The sequence below is a fragment of the Lipophrys pholis genome (assembly GCF_963383615.2).
Source record: "Lipophrys pholis genome assembly, contig: SCAFFOLD_28, whole genome shotgun sequence".
In the NCBI taxonomy this organism is placed as follows: Eukaryota; Metazoa; Chordata; class Actinopteri; order Blenniiformes; family Blenniidae; genus Lipophrys; species Lipophrys pholis.
The window spans coordinates 700,879-723,202 of record NW_028292088.1 but is presented as its reverse complement, the minus strand read 5'-3'; the positions used below and the strand labels follow the sequence as shown (position 1 = coordinate 723,202).

Here is a 22,324-nt window from a genome sequence, read left to right as displayed (position 1 = left end):
TCAGGGTCAGGGTCAGGGTCAGGGTCAGGGTTAGGGTCAGGGTCAGGGTCAGGGTCAGGGTCAGGGTCAGAGTCAGGGTCAGGGTCAGGGTACCGGGTCAGGGTCAGGGTCAGGGTCAGGGTTAGGGTCAGGGTCAGGGTCAGGGTCAGGGTCAGAGTCAGGGTCAGGGTCAGGGTACCGGGTCAGGGTCAGGGTCCAGTGTCCAGATTTCCAATCAGCCTGTGGTGTGACATCATGTGTCGTTCAGGGTCTCATCAATAGTGATCACAAAGCCACTCACTTTCAGCAGCACAGGAACCCTGAAGGTGAACCGTTGGTTCCACACTGGTTCGTTTTGGTTGGGGACAGTTTTAGTGCGGCAGCCGCTGGCCGTCGCCGTGGGGAGGGACAGAGTGACGTAGCAGTCCGATTCAGTCACTGCAACACAACAAACAAAAGACTGTCCTCTATTTGGGTTTGGGGGACATCATGTCCTCAGGCCTGGACTTCTTTTGTCCACCAGTGGTTGTCCCGTTACTGTGGAGTTACTGGTGACCTGTCTCATAGCACAAGTGAGTGTGTGAGTGTGAGTGTGTGTGTGTGTGAGTGTGAGTGTGAGTGTGAGTGTGTGTGTGTGTGTGTGTGTGTGTGTGTGTGTGTGTGTGTGTGTGTGTGTGTGTGTGTGTGTGTGTGTGTGTGTGTGTGTGTGTGTGTGTGTGTGTGTGTGTGTGTGTGTGTGTGTGTGTGTGTGTGTGTGTGTGTGGTTCTAATGGTTTAGTGATCGACTGACCGTCACTTCTGGTTTGTTTTTACCAGATAAAGATGACAAGTTATGATTATTAACTCATTACTACTAATACTAATTTGTATTAAAAGCTGCTGGTTCAACTCCCTCCAGCAGTGATTTTGAGTGTGTTCAGGTTTGTTAATGTTTATAAAAGTTTAAATAAAATGTCTTTTACACTTCTTTTTGGAGGTTTCTTTCAAAGCATTCTAAAATTCTTTGAAAGATGAATTGATGTGTTTGAAAAGATACCTGATAAACCTTGAGTTTCCATAAACTCAGACTAACTGTCATTCCCACTAAACCAGCAACAAAACATACATTTTCTAAAAGTTACTGATTAAGCTTCTGCTTGTGTTTGTTTACTGGTATGTCACTAAAAGAGTCTCAATAAATGTTTCTATTCACTAGCTGTTTAAAAGAACTGTCATGTTTCACCACTAGGGGGCTCTATGTTCACTAGCTGTTTAAAATAACTATAATGTTTCACCACTAGGGGGCTCTATGTTCACTAGCTGTTTAAAAGAACTATCATATTTCACCACTAGGGGGCTCTATGTTCACTAGCTGTTTAAAATAACTATAATGTTTCACCACTAGGGGGCTCTATGTTCACTAGCTGTTTAAAAGAACTATCATGTTTCACCACTAGGGGGCTCTATGTTCACTAGCTGTTTAAAATAACTATAATGTTTCACCACTAGGGGGCTCTATGTTCACTAGCTGTTTAAAAGAACTATAATGTTTCACCACTAGGGGGCTCTCTGTTCACTAGCTGTTTAAAAGAACTATAATGTTTCACCACTAGGGGGCTCTCTGTTCACTAGCTGTTTAAAAGAACTATAATGTTTCACCACTAGGGGGCTCTATGTTCACTAGCTGTTTAAAAGAACTATCATGTTTCACCACTAGGGGGCTCTATGTTCACTAGCTGTTTAAAAGAACTATAATGTTTCACCACTAGGGGGCTCTCTGTTCACTAGCTGTTTAAAAGAACTATAATGTTTCACCACTAGGGGGCTCTCTCTTGTTGTAATGTGCTTTAATGAAGTTAACATGGCTGAAACAGAATAATCTGAAGAGCCGAGCCCAGAACTTCACCAGCGGCTCTGCTGCTGGGGTGTGAAAGCCAGTGAGTGTGAACACAGTTCACTATCACCATGTCTTTGAAACACTTACAAACATCTGCAGACTTGTGCATGGTGGCTTTCAGGACGGTGACCGTCAGGGACCAATAGGACGTCGCTTCCCTCTGGAAAATTAAACAAAGTAGAGACTTCAGACGTTCAGACTGCTTCATGTCAGTAGAACCTTCAATCAATCAATCAATCAATCAATCAATCAATCAATCAATCAATCAATCAATCAATCAATCAATCAATCAATCAATCAATCAATCAATCAATCAATCAATCAATCAATCAATCAATCAATCAATCAATCAATCAATCAATCAATCAACCTATCAACCAGTCAGTCAGTCAGTCAGTCAGTCAGTCAACCAACCAACCAACCAGGTAACCCCCTAACCCGACCGACCGACCGGGGTTACCTGATTGATTGATTGATTGATTGATTGATTGATTGATTGATTGATTGATTGATTGATTTATTGATTGATTGATTGATTGGTTGATTGATTGATTGATGGATTGGTTGATTGATTGATTGGTTGCTGTGTTCTGTGACGAGCTCTGATCAGCGTGGCGTCGGAGGCGGGTCTTCAGGTCTTCAGGTACCCGGTACTACGGGGATATTTCTCTGTTTTGTCCTGAAGACTCCGCCCACAGGTGGAGACGTGTCTCCATTTACTTCTAGAGCGGGGAGACGCAGATTTCCTTCACCATTTGTGATTCTGATTGGCTATCAAGGCTTCATGCTTCTCACTACACTGCCCCCTACAGGTGTGGCTGCTCATAGCAGCTCTGGACCAGGTGGAGACGTAGAGGGGACGAGGTGAATTATGTCAACATGTCCTCAGTCTTACCCTTTGTTGTCCACCTTTGAGTTTATTCTCCCTAAATAGAAAACATTTGTTAATGCTTGAATAAAGTATCTCAGCTGATTGGAAAAACAAAAAGAGACTCACCTTGTGAATATGTCCCAGATGCTTGATTGTCCTGGACAGAGGACAGCGAGAAGACGTTTAAGACTTGTTTCTGTTTCCCTCGGAGGAGTGAAGGAAGACGCTGCTGAGACGAGTGTGCTGCTCATGATGAGACTCACCTTCAAGAACAGAAGCAAACCAGTCCTTAATGTCCATTCTTCGTCTGTCCAAAACCTGTGTGGACAGACGTCTGAGTGGACAGGCGTCTGTGGTCCCGCCTGCAGCTTGCCTGCTGCTGATTGGATGATAGGGATCCTGAGGTGAGCAGGTGGGTGGTGCAGTGGAGCAGGTGGGTGGTGCAGTGGAGGAGGAGGGAGGTGCAGTGGAGGAGGAGGGAGGTGCAGTGGAGCAGGTGGGTGGTGCAGTGCAGCAGGTGGGTGGTGCAGTGGAGCAGGAGGGAGGTGCAGTGGAGCAGGAGGGAGGTGCAGTGCAGCAGGAGGGAGGTGCAGTGGAGCAGGTGGGTGGTGCAGTGGAGAAGGAGGGTGGTGCAGTGGAGCAGGAGGGAGGTGCAGTGGAGCAGGTGGGTGGTGCAGTGGAGCAGGAGGGAGGTGCAGTGGAGCAGGAGGGAGGTGCAGTGGAGCAGGAGGGAGGTGCAGTGGAGCAGGTGGGTGGTGCAGTGGAGAAGGAGGGTGGTGCAGTGGAGCAGGTGGGTGGTGCAGTGCAGCAGGTGGGTGGTGCAGTGGAGCAGGAGGGAGGTGCAGTGGAGGAGGAGGGAGGTGCAGTGGAGCAGGTGGGTGGTGCAGTGCAGCAGGTGGGTGGTGCAGTGGAGCAGGAGGGAGGTGCAGTGGAGCAGGAGGGAGGTGCAGTGCAGCAGGAGGGAGGTGCAGTGGAGCAGGTGGGTGGTGCAGTGGAGAAGGAGGGTGGTGCAGTGGAGCAGGAGGGTGGTGCAGTGGAGCAGGTGGGTGGTGTTTTCAGAGGGCTGGGAGAAAGACATTGAAAACAGGATCAAGGAGAGCAGGCGAGACAAAGTGGAGACCTCAGTCTGTCCAACACTGAGAGAGTGCAGTACACAAATACCTCAGCGAAAAATATTCACAGTTTCTAAAGAAATACACAGACGCATCTAGAACAGTGAGTGACGGGTGGAGGAGCTTTCATAGTTCCAGAGTTACTAGACTCTGTTGCTCTAGACAAAAGAACAGACGATAACTTAGCGGTATACACTGGGACCTTCGTATGGCACTGAGGTGGGTGGAGGACGTGAGACCACACAGGGTGCTGGGTGGAGGACGTCAGACCACACAGGGTGTTGGGTGGAGGATGTCAGACCACACAGGGTGCTGGGTGGAGGACGTCAGGCCACACAGGGTGTTGGGTGGAGGACGTCAGACCATACAAGGTGTTGGGTGGAGGACGTCAGGCCACACAGGGTGTTGGGTGGAGGACGTCAGACCATACAAGGTGTTGGGTGGAGGACGTCAGGCCACACAGGGTGTTGGGTGGAGGACGTCAGGCCAAACAGGGTGCTGGGTGGAGGACGTCAGGCCACACAGGGTGTTGGGTGGAGGACGTCAGAGGACGTCAGACCATACAAGGTGTTGGGTGGAGGACGTCAGGCCACACAGGGTGTTGGGTGGAGGACGTCAGAGGACGTCAGACCATACAAGGTGTTGGGTGGAGGACGTGTGACCACACAGGGTGTTGGGTGGAGGACGTCAGGCCACACAGGGTGTTGGGTGGAGGACGTCAGGCCAAACAGGGTGCTGGGTGGAGGACGTCAGGCCACACAGGGTGTTGGGTGGAGGACGTGAGACCACACAGGGTGTTGGGTGGAGGACGTGAGAGGACGTGAGACCACACAGGGTGTTGGGTGGAGGACATCAGATCACACAGAGTGTTAGGTGGAGGACATCAGTGGACGTGAGACCACACAGGGTGTTGGGTGGAGGACGTCAGACCACACAGGGTGTTGGGTGGAGGATGTCAGACCACACAGGGTGCTGGGTGGAGGACGTCAGGCCACACAGGGTGTTGGGTGGAGGACGTCAGACCATACAAGGTGTTGGGTGGAGGACGTCAGGCCACACAGGGTGTTGGGTGGAGGACGTCAGACCATACAAGGTGTTGGGTGGAGGACGTCAGGCCACACAGGGTGTTGGGTGGAGGACGTCAGACCATACAAGGTGTTGGGTGGAGGACGTCAGGCCACACAGGGTGTTGGGTGGAGGACGTCAGAGGACGTCAGACCATACAAGGTGTTGGGTGGAGGACGTCAGGCCACACAGGGTGTTGGGTGGAGGACGTCAGAGGACGTCAGACCATACAAGGTGTTGGGTGGAGGACGTGTGACCACACAGGGTGTTGGGTGGAGGACGTCAGGCCACACAGGGTGTTGGGTGGAGGACGTCAGGCCAAACAGGGTGCTGGGTGGAGGACGTCAGGCCACACAGGGTGTTGGGTGGAGGACGTGAGACCACACAGGGTGTTGGGTGGAGGACGTGAGAGGACGTGAGACCACACAGGGTGTTGGGTGGAGGACATCAGATCACACAGAGTGTTAGGTGGAGGACATCAGTGGACGTGAGACCACACAGGGTGTTGGGTGGAGGACGTCAGACCACACAGGGTGTTGGGTGGAGGACGTGAGACCGCACAGGGTGTTGGGTGGAGGACATCAGATCACACAGAGTGTTAGGTGGAGGACATCAGTGGACGTGAGACCACACAGGGTGTTGGGTGGAGGACGTCAGGCCACACAGGGTGTTGGGTGGAGGACGTCAGACCACACAGGGTGTTGGGTGGAGGACGTCAGGCCACACAGGGTGTTGGGTGGAGGACGTCAGACCACACAGGGTGTTGGGTGGAGGACGTGAGACCGCACAGGGTGTTGGGTGGAGGACGTCAGGCCACACAGGGTGTTGGGTGGAGGACGTCAGACCACACAGGGTGTTGGGTGGAGGACGTGAGACCGCACAGGGTGTTGGGTGGAGGACGTGTGACCACACAGGGTGTTGGGTGGAGGACGTCAGGCCACACAGGGTGTTGGGTGGAGGACGTGAGACCACACAGGGTGTTGGGTGGAGGACGTGTGACCACACAGGGTGTTGGGTGGAGGACGTGTGACCACACAGGGTGTTGGGTGGAGGACGTCAGGCCACACAGGGTGTTGGGTGGAGGACGTGTGACCACACAGGGTGTTGGGTGGAGGACGTGAGACCGCACAGGGTGTTGGGTGGAGGACGTCAGGCCACACAGGGTGTTGGGTGGAGGACGTGAGACCGCACAGGGTGTTGGGTGGAGGACGTCAGGCCACACAGGGTGTTGGGTGGAGGACGTCAGACCAAACTTCCTGCTGGAGGACTTTGACTGAAGCTTCAGCCAAAAGCTTCACAGTTCAACTGCTTATCTGACCAGGGTGTAGTTACTGAGGACAAACTACGTCTCACTGCGTCCACTGACACACTGGTCTCTGGACTGTCCCCTCCAGCATGGTGTCCCAGCACCGGATAGAACTCTGAGCCCCCCTGGATGCTCAGAGATCCTCTGGCTACGTGGGACACCATCCTCCTGCCTCCATCCTCCCGCCTCCTGCCACCATTCTCCATCCTCCATCCTCCATCCTCCATCCTCCATCCTCCATCCTCCTGCCTCCATCCTCCATCCTCCAGCCTCCATCCTCCATCCTCCATCCTCCATCCTCCTGCCTCCATCCTCCCGCCTCCTGCCACCATTCTCCATCCTCCATCCTCCATCCTCCATCCTCCATCCTCCATCCTCCATCCTCCATCCTCCATCCTCCAGCCTCCATCCTCCATCCTCCATCCTCCAGCCTCCATCCTCCATCCTCCATCCTCCATCCTCCTGCCTCCATCCTCCATCCTCCAACATCCATCCTCCTGCCTCCAGCCTCCATCCTCCATCCTCCATCCTCCATCCTCCATCCTCCAGCCTCCATCCTCCATCCTCCAGCCTCCATCCTCCATCCTCCATCCTCCATCCTCCATCCTCCTGCCTCCATCCTCCATCCTCCATCCTCCATCCTCCTGCCTCCATCCTCCATCCTCCCGTCTCCAACCTCCATCCTCCATCCTCCATCCTCCATCCTCCCGTCTCCAACCTCCATCCTCCTGCCTCCTGCCTCCATCCTCCTGCCTCCATCCTCCTGCCTCCATCCTCCTGCCTCCATCCTCCCGCCTCCTGCCACCATTCTCCATCCTCCATCCTCCATCCTCCAGCCTCCATCCTCCATCCTCCAGCCTCCAGCCTCCATCCTCCTGCCTCCATCCTCCCGCCTCCTGCCACCATTCTCCATCCTCCATCCTCCATCCTCCATCCTCCAACCTCCATCCTCCATCCTCCATCCTCCATCCTCCATCCTCCATCCTCCATCCTCCAGCCTCCATCCTCCATCCTCCATCCTCCATCCTCCATCCTCCATCCTCGATCCTCCATCCTCCTGCCTCCATCCTCCATCCTCCATCCTCCATCCTCCATCCTCCATCCTCCTGCCTCCATCCTCCATCCTCCCGTCTCCAACCTCCATCCTCCATCCTCCATCCTCCCGTCTCCAACCTCCATCCTCCTGCCTCCTGCCTCCATCCTCCTGCCTCCTGCCTCCTGCCCCCTGCCTCCTGCCTCCTGCCTCCTGCCTCCTGCCTCCTGCCCCCTGCTCCTGCCTCCTGCCTCCTGCCCCCTGCCTCCATCCTCCTGCCCCCTGCCTCCTGCCTCCTGCCTCCTGCCTCCTGCCTCCTGCCTCCTGCCTCCTGCCTCCTGCCTCCTGCCTCCTGCCTCCTGCCCCCTGCCTCCTGCCCCCTGCCTCCTGCCTCCTGCCTCCAGCCTCCAGCCTCCTGCCTCCAGCCTCCAGCCTCCTGCCTCCATCCTCCTGCCCCCTGCCTCCTGCCCCCTGCCTCCTGCCTCCTGCCTCCAGCCTCCAGCCTCCTGCCTCCAGCCTCCTGCCTCCTGCTCCATCCTCCTGCCCCCTGCTCCAGCTCTGGAGATGGTTTGCCCCCCCCCACCTCTGACAAGGTACTCCTTGGATTTCTCTTTCACTCGTTTGGAGAACGACTGTATTTTCCTACAGAACTAAAAAGTTCTCCGACGGGTTCTTTTGATGCCGTTTGGGTTTATTGGTGAAGATCATTTGTTTTGTTTTTAATAAAGTCGGATTATTTAGTCAATCTATTGCTACGGCTCTATAATGTCCCAATCTAATATCATAGGTTACTGACGTCCATAAGATACTACGAAAGAGCTCAGGACCCGATGTACTCACAAGGTGGTGGACGCCACTGGGACGTAGACTGTAGAGCCACTGGGACGTAGACTTCGGAGCCACTGGGACGTAGACTGTAGAGCCACTGGGACGTAGACTTCAGAGCCACTAGGATGTAGACTGTAGAGCCACTGGGACGTAGACTGTAGAGCCACTGGGACGTAGACTGTAGAGCCACTGGGACATAGACTTCAGAGCCACTGGGACGTAGACTGTAGAGCCACTGGGACGTAGACTTCAGAGCCACTAGGATGTAGACTGTAGAGCCACTGGGACGTAGACTGTAGAGCCACTGGGACGTAGACTGTAGAGCCACTGGGACGTAGACTTCAGAGCCACTGGGACGTAGAATTCGGAGCCACTGGGACGTAGACTTTAGAACCACTGGGACGTAGACTTCGGAGCCACTGGGACGTAGAATTCGGAGCCACTGGGACGTAGACTTTAGAACCACTGGGACGCAGAATTCGGAGCCACTGGGACGTAGACTTTAGAACCACTGGGACGCAGAATTCGGAGCCACTGGGACGTAGACTTCGGAGCCACTGGGACGTAGACTTCAGAGCCACTGGGACGTAGACTTCGGAGCCACTGGGATGTAGACTTCAGAGCCACTAGGATGTAGACTTTAGAGCCACTAGGACGTAGACTTTAGAGCCACTAGGACGTAGACTTTAGAGCCACTAGGACGTAGACTTTAGAGCCACACCACTAGGATGTATGAGACGGGCGTTTCTGATCATATTTATACTGGGTGGTGACGTAGCTCTCGGGGTGGAGCAGATGTGCATTGTGCTGTACGTGTTCATGTACTTAAAGAAAAGTAAATATTGAAGGAGAGTAAAGCGTTACTGAGAGAGGAGTATTTATAGGTCAGCATCACTAAGCAAAGCAGCAAATATTTAAAGTACTCTCCTCTGAAGGACGGATTATGTCAAAGGTCAAAGTGGAAAACAAGCAGCTCAGTGAAGAACTGAGGCTGTCCTCCACCTGCCTGCTGTCCTCCACCTGCCTGCTGTCCTCCACCTGCCTGCTGTCCTCCACCTGACTGCTGTCCTCCACCTGCCTGCTGTCCTCCACCTGCCTGCTTTCCTCCACCTGTCCGCAAAGAACAAACCATATGATACTAAATATATATGGACATATACTAGATATATGAAACATTTGTCCTCCAACAGTTGTCCGCTGAAGGTGCTGTCCATGGACAACTTGTCCTCTAAGGGTGCTGTCAGTGGACAAGTTGTCCGTGGACGAGTTGTCCTCTGAGGGTGCTGTCCGTGGACAAGTTGTCCTCTGTCCGTGGACAACTTGTCCTCTAAGGGTGCTGTCCGTGGACAAGTTGTCCGCGGACGAGTTGTCCTCTGTCCGTGGACAACTTGTCCTCTAAGGGTGCTGTCAGTGGACAAGTTGTCCGTGGACGAGTTGTCCTCTGAGGGTGCTGTCCATGGACAAGTTGTCCTCTGTCCGTGGACAAGTTGTCCTCTAAGGGTGCTGTCCGTGGACAAGTTGTCCGCGGACGAGTTGTCCTCTGTCCGTGGACAAGTTGTCCGCGGACGAGTTGTCCTCTGAGGGTGCTGTCCGTGGATGAGTTGTCCGCGGACGAGGTGTCTTACACAGAGACACTCGGGAAGCAGACACTAAAGACGAGCTTCATGTTCCATTGTTCTCCATCACCTGGTGGAGACCGAGGACCGAGGACCGAGGACGGTCTTCCTGCTCTCTGGTAACCTCCTTTTGGAATCCAGTTTCTTGTGACCCGCCATCTTGTTTTGTAGTTCCGTCACACACACACACACACACACACACACACACACACACACACACACACACACACACACACACACACACACACACACAGAGTTAGAATCTGTGTTTTATTTGTTTTCATTGTGTATAATATTTGGAATCATACTTGCCGTCTTGTTAACGAGCACAAAGGTGAATTAAATGTCTAGAACTCTAAAATCCTTCAAGCTTTACTGCTAAACCTAGTAACTGTAAGTCATTTAACTAGTAAATCTCATGAGACTGATAGAACTGAATGAGCTGTCATTTCCTGGTAACCAGGTGGTGCCCCGAGGTGTCTGACCCACACCAGATTAAATAACAGAATTAATAACTACCTTTGATCATTATTTATTATTAGTGACAGCCAGACTGCTAAAACACAACATAGATGGAACCCCGTGATCCTTATGAGGTAAGAAATCTCAACAATAATCCCAGAGATTAACTGCTCCTCTATGGTAAAGTCAGCTGCTCTGTAGGGTTTCTCCCTCTGGGATTGGTCACACGCTGCAAGCTCCGCCCCTTTCATGTGAACGCTTTGATCCTGGAGGGAAACTCTGGTGGAACTAGTGAGGTGATAACCTGCTTCCTGTTAATGCTGATCAGGATCCAGAATGTCTGGGTATGTTAATCTAGGTAACAGAGAGATATCCTAGTATGTTAATCCAGGTAACAGAGATATCCTGGTTAGTTAATCCAGGTAACAGAGATATCCTGGTTAGTTAATCCAGGTAACAAAGAGATATCCTGGTATGTTAATCCAGGTAACAGAGATATTCTGGTATATTAATCCATATAACAAAGAGATATCCTGGTATGTTAATCCAGGTAACAGATATCCTGGTATGTTAATCTAGGTAACAGATATCCTGGTATGTTAATCCAGGTAACAAAGAGATATCCTGGTATGTTAATCCAGGTAACAGAGATATCCTGGTTAGTTAATCCAGGTAACAAAGAGATATCCTGGTATGTTAATCCAGGTAACAGATATCCTGGTATGTTAATCTAGGTAACAAAGAGATATCCTGGTATGTTAATCCAGGTAACAGATATCCTGGTATGTTAATCCAGGTAACAAATATCCTGATATGTTAATCTAGGTAACAGATATCCTGGTATGTTAATCCAGGTAACAAAGAGATATCCTGGTATGTTAATCCAGGTAACAGAGATATCCTGGTATGTTAATCCAGGTAACAAAGAGATATCCTGGTATGTTAATCTAGGTAACAGAGATATCCTGGTTAGTTAATCCAGGTAACAAAGAGATATCCTGGTATGTTAATCCAGGTAACAGATATCCTGGTATGTTAATCCAGATAACAGATATCCTGGTATGTTAATCCAGGTAACAGATATCCTGGTATGTTAATCCAGGTAACAGATATCCTGGTATGTTAATCTAGATAGCAGAGATATCCTGGTATGTTAATCCAGGAAACAGAGATATCCTGGTATGTTAATCCAGGTAACAGAGATATCCTGGTATGTTAATCCCGGTAACAAATATCCTGGTATGTTAATCCAGATAACAGATATCCTGGTATGTTAATCCAGGTAACAGATATCCTGGTATGTTAATCCAGGTAACAGATATCCTGGTATGTTAATCCAGATAGCAGAGATATCCTGGTATGCTAATCCAGGTAACAGTTATCCTGGTATGTTAATCCAGATAACAGATATCCTGGTATGTTAATCCAGGTAACAGATATCCTGGTATGTTAATCCAGGTAACAGATATCCTGGTATGTTAATCCAGATAGCAGAGATATCCTGGTATGCTAATCCAGGTAACAGTTATCCTGGTATGTTAATCCAGGTAACAGAGATATCCTGGTATGTTAATCCAGGTAACAGATATCCTGGTATGTTAATCTAGGTAACAGATATCCTGGTATGTTAATCTAGGTAACAGAGATATCTTGGTATGTTAATCCAGGTAACAGATATCCTGGTATGTTAATCAAGGTAACAGATATCCTAGTATGTTAATCCAGGTAACAGAGATATCCTGGTATGTTAATCCAGGTAACAGATATCCTGGTATGTTAATCCAGGTAACAGATTTCCTAGTATGTTAATCCAGGTAACAGATATCCTGGTACGTTAATCCAGGTAACAGAGATATCCTGCTATGTTAATCCAGGTAAGAGCGATATCCTGGTATGTTAATCTAGGTAACAGATATCCTGGTATGTTAATCCAGGTAAGAGAGATATCTTGGTATGTTAATCCAGGTAACAGATCTCTTGGTATGTTAATCCTGGTAACAGAGATATCCTGGTATGTTAATCCAGGTAACAGATATCCTGGTATGTTAATCTAGGTAACAGAGATATCCTGGTATGTTAATCCAGGTAACAGAGATATCCTGGTATGTTAATCCAGGTAACAGAGATATCCTGGTATGTTAATCCAGGTAACAGAGATATCCTGGTATGTTAATCCAGATAACAGAGATATCCTGGTATGTTAATCCAGGTAACAGATCTCTTGGTATGTTAATCTAGGTAACACATATCCTGGTATGTTAATCCTGGTAACAGAGATATCCTGGTATGTTAATCTAGGTAACAGAGATATCCTGGTATGTTAATCCAGATAACAGAGATATCCTGGTATGTTAATCCAGGTAACAGATATCCTGGTATGTTAATCTAGGTAACAGAGATATCCTGGTATGTTAATCCAGGTAACAGATATCCTGGTATGTTAATCCAGGTAACAGAGATATCCTGGTATGTTAATCCAGGTAACAGATTAGCTCTAAACATGTAGGTCTGGATGGACGGGTTTACTTCCTGTTTATGTGACAGATCTTTCAACTCGTTACCCGGGTTAAGTCTGGTCCTAAAACTCTTTGATCTCTTTGCTTTTATAAACTCAAATTCTTTGTTGTTTTTCTTCTGATCTCTGTACTTTGTTCTAGTAATTCTATCGTGGTTTTAATGTAAAAGCACTTTGTAACAATGTTTTAAAAAGTGCTACACAAATAAAGTTATTATCATCATCATCATCATCATCATCATCATCATCATCATCATCATTATTATTATAACTTATGTCATGAGAGAGTCTTTGGCCCAGATTAGAAGTTTTTTTTGAGTATTGATTCCTTCCTGAACGGACCCGCGTCTCACATCAGAGTACATTTAATACACTGCATTACCTTTTATTGTGAAATGGTACTTTTCTTTATAACATGGTGAAGCAACAGTGTGTAGAGCGGTCAGAGAGGAAGTCACCCTCGCACGTGTGTGTGTGTGTGTGTGTGTGTGTGTGTGTGTGTGTGTGTGTGTGTGTGTGAGTGTGTGTGTGTGTGTGTGTGTGTGTGTGTGTGTGTGTGTGTGTGTGTGTGTGTGTGTGTGAGTGTGTGTGTGTGTGTGTGTGTGTGTGTGTGTGTGTGTGTGTGCACTATAACTACAATATTTCAACATGTTTAATCTACTCAGTAGGGTATTACCAGAGTTTCTACTTTAAATTAGTACTTGAAGTTGCTCCTGAATTAATCTTGTTTATTTAAAAGCCGACATCAATTTAAATATTGAAATCAGAACCAACAGGAACAATCAGAACATATATACATCAAAGCTTTTTTATTCTGAATGATGGTTTTATATTTCATGTTCAGCTGCTGGATTGCTCCTCAGTGAAATCCAGATTATAATCCTCTCTATTATTTCGACCGGTCGTCTTCAGGTGGAATAATGTCTTCAAACTTCTGCTGCTGCAGCGCTGGGGCTTTTATTGTGACAGAACTGGGTTTAGTCTGGGACTTTTATTGTGAAAGAACTTGATTTTCAATCTGGGACATTTACTGTGAAAGAATTGGGTTTAGTCTGGGACTTTTATTGTGAAAGTACTGGGTTTAGTCTGGGACTTTTATCGTGAAAGTACTGGGTTTAGTCTGGGACTTTTACAGTGAAAGAACTAGGTTTTCAATCTGGGTATTTTACTGTGAAAGAATTGGGTTCAGTCCGGCACTTTTCTTCTGATAGTACTGGGTTTTGGGTCTGTTGATTGGAAGAGAGAGGTAGAGGGAGAGGGAGGGGGAGGGAGAGAGAGGGAGAGAGAGAGGTAGAGAGAGAGAGGGAGAGAGAGAGAGGGAGAGAGAGAGGGAGAGGGAGAGAGGGGGAGGGAGAGAGAGGGGGAGAGAGGTAGAGAGAGAGGGGGAGGGAGAGAGAGGGAGAGAGAGAGGGAGAGGGAGAGAGGGGGAGGGAGAGAGAGGGGGAGAGAGGGAGGGAGAGGGAGGGAGAGAGAGAGAGGGAGAGAGAGAGGGAGAGGGAGAGAGGGGGAGGGAGAGAGAGGGGGAGAGAGGTAGAGAGAGAGGGGGAGGGAGAGAGAGGGAGAGAGAGAGGGAGAGGGAGAGAGGGGGAGGGAGAGAGAGGGGGAGAGAGGTAGAGAGAGAGGGGGAGGGAGAGAGAGGGAGGGAGAGAGAGGGAGAGAGAGGGAGGGAGAGAGAGAGGGAGAGAGAGGGAGAGGGAGGGAGAGGGAGGGAGAGAGAGGGAGAGAGGGAGAGAAAGAGAGAGAGGGAGAGAGAGAGGGAGAGAGAGGGAGAGAGAGGTAGAGAGAGAGAGGGAGGGAGAGAGAGAGAGGGAGGGAGAGAGAGAGGGAGAGAGAGGGAGAGAGAGGTAGAGAGAGGGGAGGGAGAGAGAAGGAGAGAGAGGTAGAGAGAGGGAGAGAGAGAGGGAGGGAGAGAGAGAGGGAGAGAGAGGGAGAGAGAGGTAGAGAGAGAGAGGGAGGGAGAGAGAGAGAGGGAGGGAGAGAGAGAGGGAGAGAGAGGGAGAGAGAGGTAGAGAGAGGGGAGGGAGAGAGAAGGAGAGAGAGGGAGAGAGAGGGAGAGAGAGGTAGAGAGAGGGGAGGGAGAGAGAAGGAGAGAGAGGGAGGGAGAGAAATAAAGGAAGGCTGGATATTGATACTCAGTGACTGAAACTACTTCCTGTAGGATTTTAGAAATAAAGGTTGGATGTTGGCCTGTAACTTACTAAGACATCCGGGTCAAGGTTGGTTCTTTAAGAAGAGGTTTAACAACAGGAACCTTAAGTGGTACAGAACCTGTTATTAGAGATATGTTGATCTGATCTAGTACTGATTACTAGTCAGGTTGATCTTATCTAGTACTGATTACCAGTCAGGTTGATCTGATCTAGTACTGATTACTAGTCAGGTCGATCTGATCTAGTACTGATTACCAGTCAGGTTGATCTGATCTAGTACTGATTACTAGTCAGGTCGATCTGATCTAGTATTGATTACTAGTCAGGTTGATCTGATCTAGTACTGATTACTAGTCAGGTCGATCTGATCTAGTATTGATTACTAGTCAGGATGATCATCATCAGTCTTTTAGGACACTGGATCAGTCAGAGATCCTCACTGAACCTCTGGACTGAGTTTGTAGTACTGGAAGTAAAAGGGGCTGAATAATATTGTACTTTTCAGTTTTTTATTTGTTAATAAAGTTTAAATTATCCAGTAAATTTCGTTCCACGTCACGATTTTGTCCCACTTGTTGTTGATTCTTGACCAGAAATGTAAATGTTAAACTCAGTTTTTCCTCTCTACTCCCACCAATACTTGCTCATGTACGTATTCATGTTTTTTCTCTCTGTATTTGATTTCAAAGTAAAGCGTCTTGGAGTGGAGTATTGTTCTCAGAGCCTCAGAAACAAATGGTAGTGAGTTTAGTTCTTTGGACAAAGAACTGCAGTGAAGATATAAAGTGTTGGACATTAACAAGCTGCTGTCCTGGTGGACACAAACAGCATGTTGGAGGTGGGGTTTCACTTCCATTTGCTCAGTGGCTGTGGCAGCGTGTCTGTCCTCTGTGGGACAATATGAAGAATGGTTTAGTGTCTCGGTGGCTGTGGCAGCGTGTCTGTCCTCTGTGGGACAATATGAAGAATGGTTTAGTGTCTCGGTGGCTGTGGCAGCATGTCTGTCCTCTGTGGGACAATATGAAGAATGGTTTAGTGTCTCTGTGGCAGCGTGTCTGTCCTCTGTGGGACAATATGAAGAATGGTTTAGTGTCTCTGTGGCTGTGGCAGCGCGTCTGTCCTCTGTGGGACAATATAAAGAATGGTTTAGTGTCTCGGTGGCAGCGTGTCTGTCCTCTGTGGGACAATATGCAGAATGGTTTAGTGTCTCTGTGGCTGTGGCAGCGTGTCTGTCCTCTGTGGGACAATATGCAGAATGGTTTAGTGTCTCTGTGGCTGTGGCAGCGTGTCTGTCCTCTGTGGGACAATATGCAGAATGGTTTAGTGTCTCTGTGGCTGTGGCAGCGTGTCTGTCCTCTGTGCGTCAATATGCAGAATGGTTTAGTGTCGCTGTGGCAGCGTGTCTGTCCTCTGTGGGACAATATACAGAATGGTTTAGTGTCTCTGTGGCTGTGGCAGCACGTCTGTCCTCTGTGGGACAATATACAGAATGGTTTAGTGTCTCGGTGGCTGTGGCAGCGTGTCTGTCCTCTGTGGGACAATATACAGAATGGTTTAGTGTCTCGGTGAGGATAAGACGGCCCGTCCCCGTCCGGGTGAGTAACTGTGGGTAAACAGAGGAAACTCGGCTGCTGAATACGGAGACATGACTGACGCTGCGTCCATGGTCCAGCCGCAGGACATCTGGGGGGTTTGTCCCCCCCTCAGTCACCACACATCATGTTTCTATAAGGACAAGTCAACTCTCACTTTTTTCATCCTCAACACCAGAAGACAGAAAATGTTTCCATTCATATTTCTGCATCACTATCAGGTGTTCTCACTATTCTGGAGTGACGCAGCCGGTCCTGACTGTGCCGGTCCTGACGGAGCCGGTCCTGACTGAGCCGGTCCTGATGGAGCCGGTCCTGACGGAGCCGGTCCTGACGCAGCCGGTCCTGACGGAGCCGGTCCTGACTGAGCCGGTCCTGACGCAGCCGGTCCTGACGGAGCCGGTCCTGACGGAGCCGGGCCTGACGGAGCCGGTCCTGACTGAGCCGGTCCTGACGGAGCTGCTCACAGACGTTTACACAAAGTTGAACAGGTATTTTTATACTTGTGTTCAGAAGTAGTTCGGATGAATCCAGTGACTGTGGGATTCACTTTGTCCAGCAGAGGGCAGCACTGCTCTGGTGAAATACACCCCAACAGTTCACTACTGTGGCATGTCAAAGACATTTCTAGTGTGTGTGTGTGTGTGTGTGTGTGTGTGTGTGTGTGTGTGTGTGTGTGTGTGTGTGTGTGTGTGTGTGTGTGTGTGTTAGTGGTTGTATCCGGTACTCACACACAAACAGCTGTTAAGTAGAGAAAGTTACTATAATAAATACTAGTGACGTCCTGATCACACTTTATGTCCCGATACCGATCCGAATTTCCAGAACTGAGTATCGGCCGATACCGATACTTTCCCAATCCGATACTCACATTACTATTACAGATATACTCAGCAGTGTATTTTAGGAGTAACTAAGACGTGTGGAGCTAAAAGTACTATTGGCAGTAGCTTTGTTTACCTAGAAATTATTGTAAAACTCACTTAGTGAATCAAAATACTTCTCAGAATGACTTCAGAACTTATTTATACTTTATTCAGTCAGAAGAACAAAAACCCAGTTACTATCTGCAGTCTTGTTTCTCTTATTTATCCTAACTTAAACTACTTCACCTGGATATTGTGGTAAATAAAAACAATCAGTTTGACATATAAAGTATAAAAACTACAATATAAACAGTATTCAGTAAAACCAATACTACTTCAAAGTGTCTTTGGCTGGTTGGGTTGAAAATAAGTCCTAAAAAGTACAAATACAATCATAAAGATAAATAAATAAATACATAAATACTCTGAGGCTCCAAAGTAACTTCTTAGTGTATTAAGTTCCAGTTTACCTTAAAGCAGTATGAGAGGTTGGACCTGAATGTCACTAAACGTTTACATTTCAATGTGAAGTATAAACACTTCATTCTACTTCAAAGTGGTAAAGCCTGTTTGACTAAAGTACTCTGAACATAGTACTCTCAAAACTTATTCAGAAAACGATCTTTGTCCTCCCTGTCCTTCTCCCAAACCTCCGTCACCCCTCACTATGAACACGGCTCACCACCAGGCTTCAGGGCATGTAGTACACAGGCCAGGCCTGTAGGGGCGCTGTGACTCACCAAACACAACAAGAACGCAGAAGAAGACAGACCACATAGAAATATAGAAGTAGACTCCTGCACATAAACACATAACCCACTGGTATAACTCTAGTTTTATAGGTCTATGGCCCCGCTCCGCCTGCTTCTAGCTTCTGCAGCTCCACCCGAGCTTCTAGTCCCTGATTATCTGGCTCCACCTCTCAGGACTGTGGTGAAGCTCTGGTGCTCCACCTCTCGGGACTGTGGTGAAGCTCTGGTGCTCCACCTCTCAGGACTGTGGTGAAGCTGTGGTGCTCCACCTCTCAGGACTGTGGTGAAGCTCTGGTGCTCCACCTCTCGGGACTGTGGTGAAGCTCTGGTACTCCACCTCTCAGGACTGTGGTGAAGCTGTGGTGCTCCACCTCTCAGGACTGTGGTGAAGCTCTGGTGCTCCACCTCTCGGGACTGTGGTGAAGCTCTGGTACTCCACCTCTCAGGACTGTGGTGAAGCTCTGGTGCTCCACCTCTCGGGACTGTGGTAAAGCTCTGGTGCTCCACCTCTCGGGACTGTGATGAAGCTCCGGTGCTCCACCTCTCAGGACTGTGGTGAAGCTCTGCTGGTGCTCCACCTCTCAGGACTGTGGTGAAGCTCTGGTGCTCCACCTCTCGGGACTGTGGTGAAGCTCTGGTACTCCACCTCTCGGGACTGTGATGAAGCTCCGGTGCTCCACCTCTCAGGACTGTGGTGAAGCTCTGGTGCTCCACCTCTCGGGACTGTGGTGAAGCTGTGGTGCTCCACCTCTCAGGACTGTGGTGAAGTTGTGGTGCTCCACCTCTCGGGACTGTGGTGAAGCTCTGGTGCTCCACCTCTCGGGATCTCAGGACTGTGGTGAAGCTCTGGTGCTCCACCTCTCAGGACTGTGGTGAAGCTCTGGTGCTCCACCTCTCAGGACTGTGGTGAAGCTCTGGTGCTCCACCTCTCGGGACTGTGGTAAAGCTCTGGTGCTCCACCTCTCGGGACTGTGATGAAGCTCCGGTGCTCCACCTCTCAGGACTGTGGTGAAGCTGTGGTGCTCCACCTCTCAGGACTGTGGTGAAGTTGTGGTGCTCCACCTCTCGGGACTGTGGTGAAGCTCTGGTGCTCCACCTCTCGGGATCTCAGGACTGTGGTGAAGCTCTGGTGCTCCACCTCTCAGGACTGTGGTGAAGCTCTGGTGCTCCACCTCTCAGGACTGTGGTGAAGCTCTGGTGCTCCACCTCTCGGGACTGTGGTAAAGCTCTGGTGCTCCACCTCTCAGGACTGTGGTGAAGCTCTGCTGGTGCTCCACCTCTCAGGACTGTGGTGAAGCTCTGGTGCTCCACCTCTCGGGACTGTGGTGAAGCTCTGGTACTCCACCTCTCAGGACTGTGGTGAAGCTCTGGTGCTCCACCTCTCGGGACTGTGGTAAAGCTCTGGTGCTCCACCTCTCGGGACTGTGATGAAGCTCCGGTGCTCCACCTCTCAGGACTGTGGTGAAGCTGTGGTGCTCCACCTCTCAGGACTGTGGTGAAGCTCTGGTGCTCCACCTCTCGGGACTGTGGTGAAGCTGTGGTGCTCCACCTCTCGGGACTGTGGTGAAGCTCTGGTGCTCCACCTCTCGGGATCTCAGGACTGTGGTGAAGCTCTGGTGCTCCACCTCTCAGGACTGTGGTGAAGCTCTGGTGCTCCACCTCTCAGGACTGCTGGTTGATCCTCTCAGTGGCTTCACCTCGCTTTACGGCAGCTGATGGGTGATCGGTTGGATTTGCAGATTCCCAATCAGTCACAAATCACTAATATCGACCCTGATCTGATCTCTACCCATCTGATCTCTACCCATCTGATCTCTACCCATCTGATCTCTACTGATCTGATCAGGACGTCTCTAATTATATCTAGAATCATTTTACCCCATAACGTTGGCGCCTCCTCCAGAGCAGGTCCACACTGAATGTGACTCCATAGTGACTCTATAGTGGCTCCACACTGACTCCATAGTGACTCCACACTGACTCCATAGTGGCTCCACACTGACTCCATAGTGGCTCCACACTGACTCTATAGTGACTCCACACTGACTCTATAGTGACTCCACTGACTCTATAGTGACTCCACACTGACTCTATAGTGGTTCCACACTGACTCTATAGTGGCTCCACACTGACTCTATAGTGGCTCCACACTGACTCTATAGTGGCTCCACACTGACTCTATAGTGACTCCACACTGACTCTATAGTGGCTCCACACTGACTCTATAGTGGTTCCACACTGACTCTATAGTGGCTCCACACTGACTCTATAGTGACTCCACTGACTCTATAGTGACTCCACACTGACTCTATAGTGGCTCCACACTGACTCTATAGTGACTCCACACTGACTCTATAGTGACTCCACTGACTCTATAGTGACTCCACACTGACTCTATAGTGACTCCACTGACTCTATAGTGACTCCACTGACTCCATAGTGACTCCACTGACTCCATAGTGACTCCACACTGACTCTATAGTGACTCCACACTGACTCCATAGTGGCTCCACACTGACTCTATAGTGACTCCACACTGACTCTATAGTGACTCCACACTGACTCCATAGTGGCTCCACACTGACTCTATAGTGGCTCCACACTGACTCCATAGTGACTGTGACTTTGTTATTTATGTATTAATAATAAATCGGGGCACCACCAGATAAACTGTAAATAGCTAATACCAAAATATCAGTCTTGTTTATAAAAGGTTTGTTTAAGTTAGTTAATATTTCTGTGTAAAATATAACAATCTTAAATAGAATGGAAGGTGTGAGATCCGAGCTCAGAGGGTTACAAACCAGTTACAAACAATAAATACACAATAAATACACAATAATCACCAAGAATCATTCAGTTCAGCTAACAGGCGTTTATTAATAAAATGTATTAATTCATTAATTATTCTGAAATCATCACAACACTATGTACAAAGAGTGTGTGTGTGTGTGTGTGTGTGTGTGTGTGTGTGTGTGTGTGTGTGTGTGTGTGTGTGTGGGGTCTGGAGTGATGAGGGTGAGTGGGTGTAATGACCTCGAACGTCCACCAGGTGGAGGCAGACATTGAGGGTCAGTGTGGTGACTGTGACGACCACTAGGGGCGTGCGGCGGCGTGCAGAGGGAGAGCGCAATGACTTGATGTGTCCACCAGGTGGACGTCAAGAGGGATTGCGATGACCCAGGTGACCACTAGAGGCGTTTGACCCGCTCTTTCTGGGGACGCGGCGGTTGCTTAGCGACCAGATAAACAAGACGTCCGTCGAGAGCGCATGCGCGAGGTTCCGTTGGCCCGGTTCTGAGCGCCGGAGTTCTAAGTGGATGTCGGGACCTGCAGTTAGAACTCTGGTGATGGAGGCAGAGGTGGTGTAGCAGCACCAGATAGCAGTTGGTTGCTACATGTAGCTGTGTGTGTGTGTGTGTGTGTGTGTGTGTGTGTGTGTGTGTGTGTGTGTGTGTGTGTGTGTGTGTGTGTGTGTGTGTGAGCTGATCTGATCAGGTAAGGGGGGCGCAGGGCTGCACAGCCCCGGGTTAGTGGAAGGGGGGGGGGGGGGGGGGGGGGGGGGGGGAATGAGAGACAGAGAATTCTGGCGACGCTCGGTTCTGAACCCTGGTTCCTCCACACAGAACTTCCAGTGGACTGGAGCTCACTTGGACCTCTGGTTCTGAGGTGGAAAACCCGATTCCCGGACTTGGTTGGTGCGCGGGAACGCGAGTACACAAACACCTGAGCGGCACATTGAAACACATTGCATGTTAGCGGCTCCACAGCGACTCCATAGCGACCCCACAGCGACCCCACAGCGGCTCCACAGCGGCTCCACAGCGACCCCACAGCGGCTCCACAGCGGCTTCATAGCGACCCCACAGCGACCCCACAGCGGCTCCACAGCGGCTCCACAGCGACCCCACAGCGACTCCATAGCGGCTTCATAGCGACCCCACAGCGGCTCCACAGCGGCTCCACAGCGACCCCACAGCGGCTCCACAGCGGCTCCATGGCAGCTCCACAGCGACTCCATAGCGGCTCCTCACTGACTCCAGATGAAAGAACTCGTAGAATCTGTTCTAAACGTCTGTGATCCAGAGATCCTCGCTGTGATGTCACTTCCTCTCCAGGAGAGGGTTTTACTTTTCAACGCCACAGAATTCTACAGAGGGTAAATGTGTCGATGTTCCACTGCACGTCTAATGAAGGCAAATGTGCTTTTCACTGTTATTTATGAAGGTGAAAATAATAGAACCAGGAAATATGTGGTGATGAACACTTTGAGGTTCTCCTCCCAGAACCCTCTGGGAACC

The 22,324-nt window shown here is 49.7% G+C and overlaps 1 protein-coding gene across 1 annotated transcript in view; it reads right to left on the bottom strand.

Moving 5' to 3' along the window:
• Positions 1 to 22,044, bottom strand: part of LOC308128199 (cytosolic phospholipase A2 beta-like) — a gene marked incomplete at both ends in the record, with an annotated part of 56,000 nt that extends 33,956 nt beyond the window's left edge. The window contains 4 exons of the mRNA XM_080493909.1: positions 281 to 417; positions 1,865 to 2,015; positions 16,637 to 16,864; positions 21,814 to 22,044. Coding sequence (XP_080350035.1) covers positions 281 to 417; positions 1,865 to 2,015; positions 16,637 to 16,864; positions 21,814 to 22,044 — 747 coding nt within the window. The remainder of the gene's footprint in view (positions 1 to 280; positions 418 to 1,864; positions 2,016 to 16,636; positions 16,865 to 21,813) is intronic.
• Positions 22,045 to 22,324: the final 280 nt, after the last annotated feature.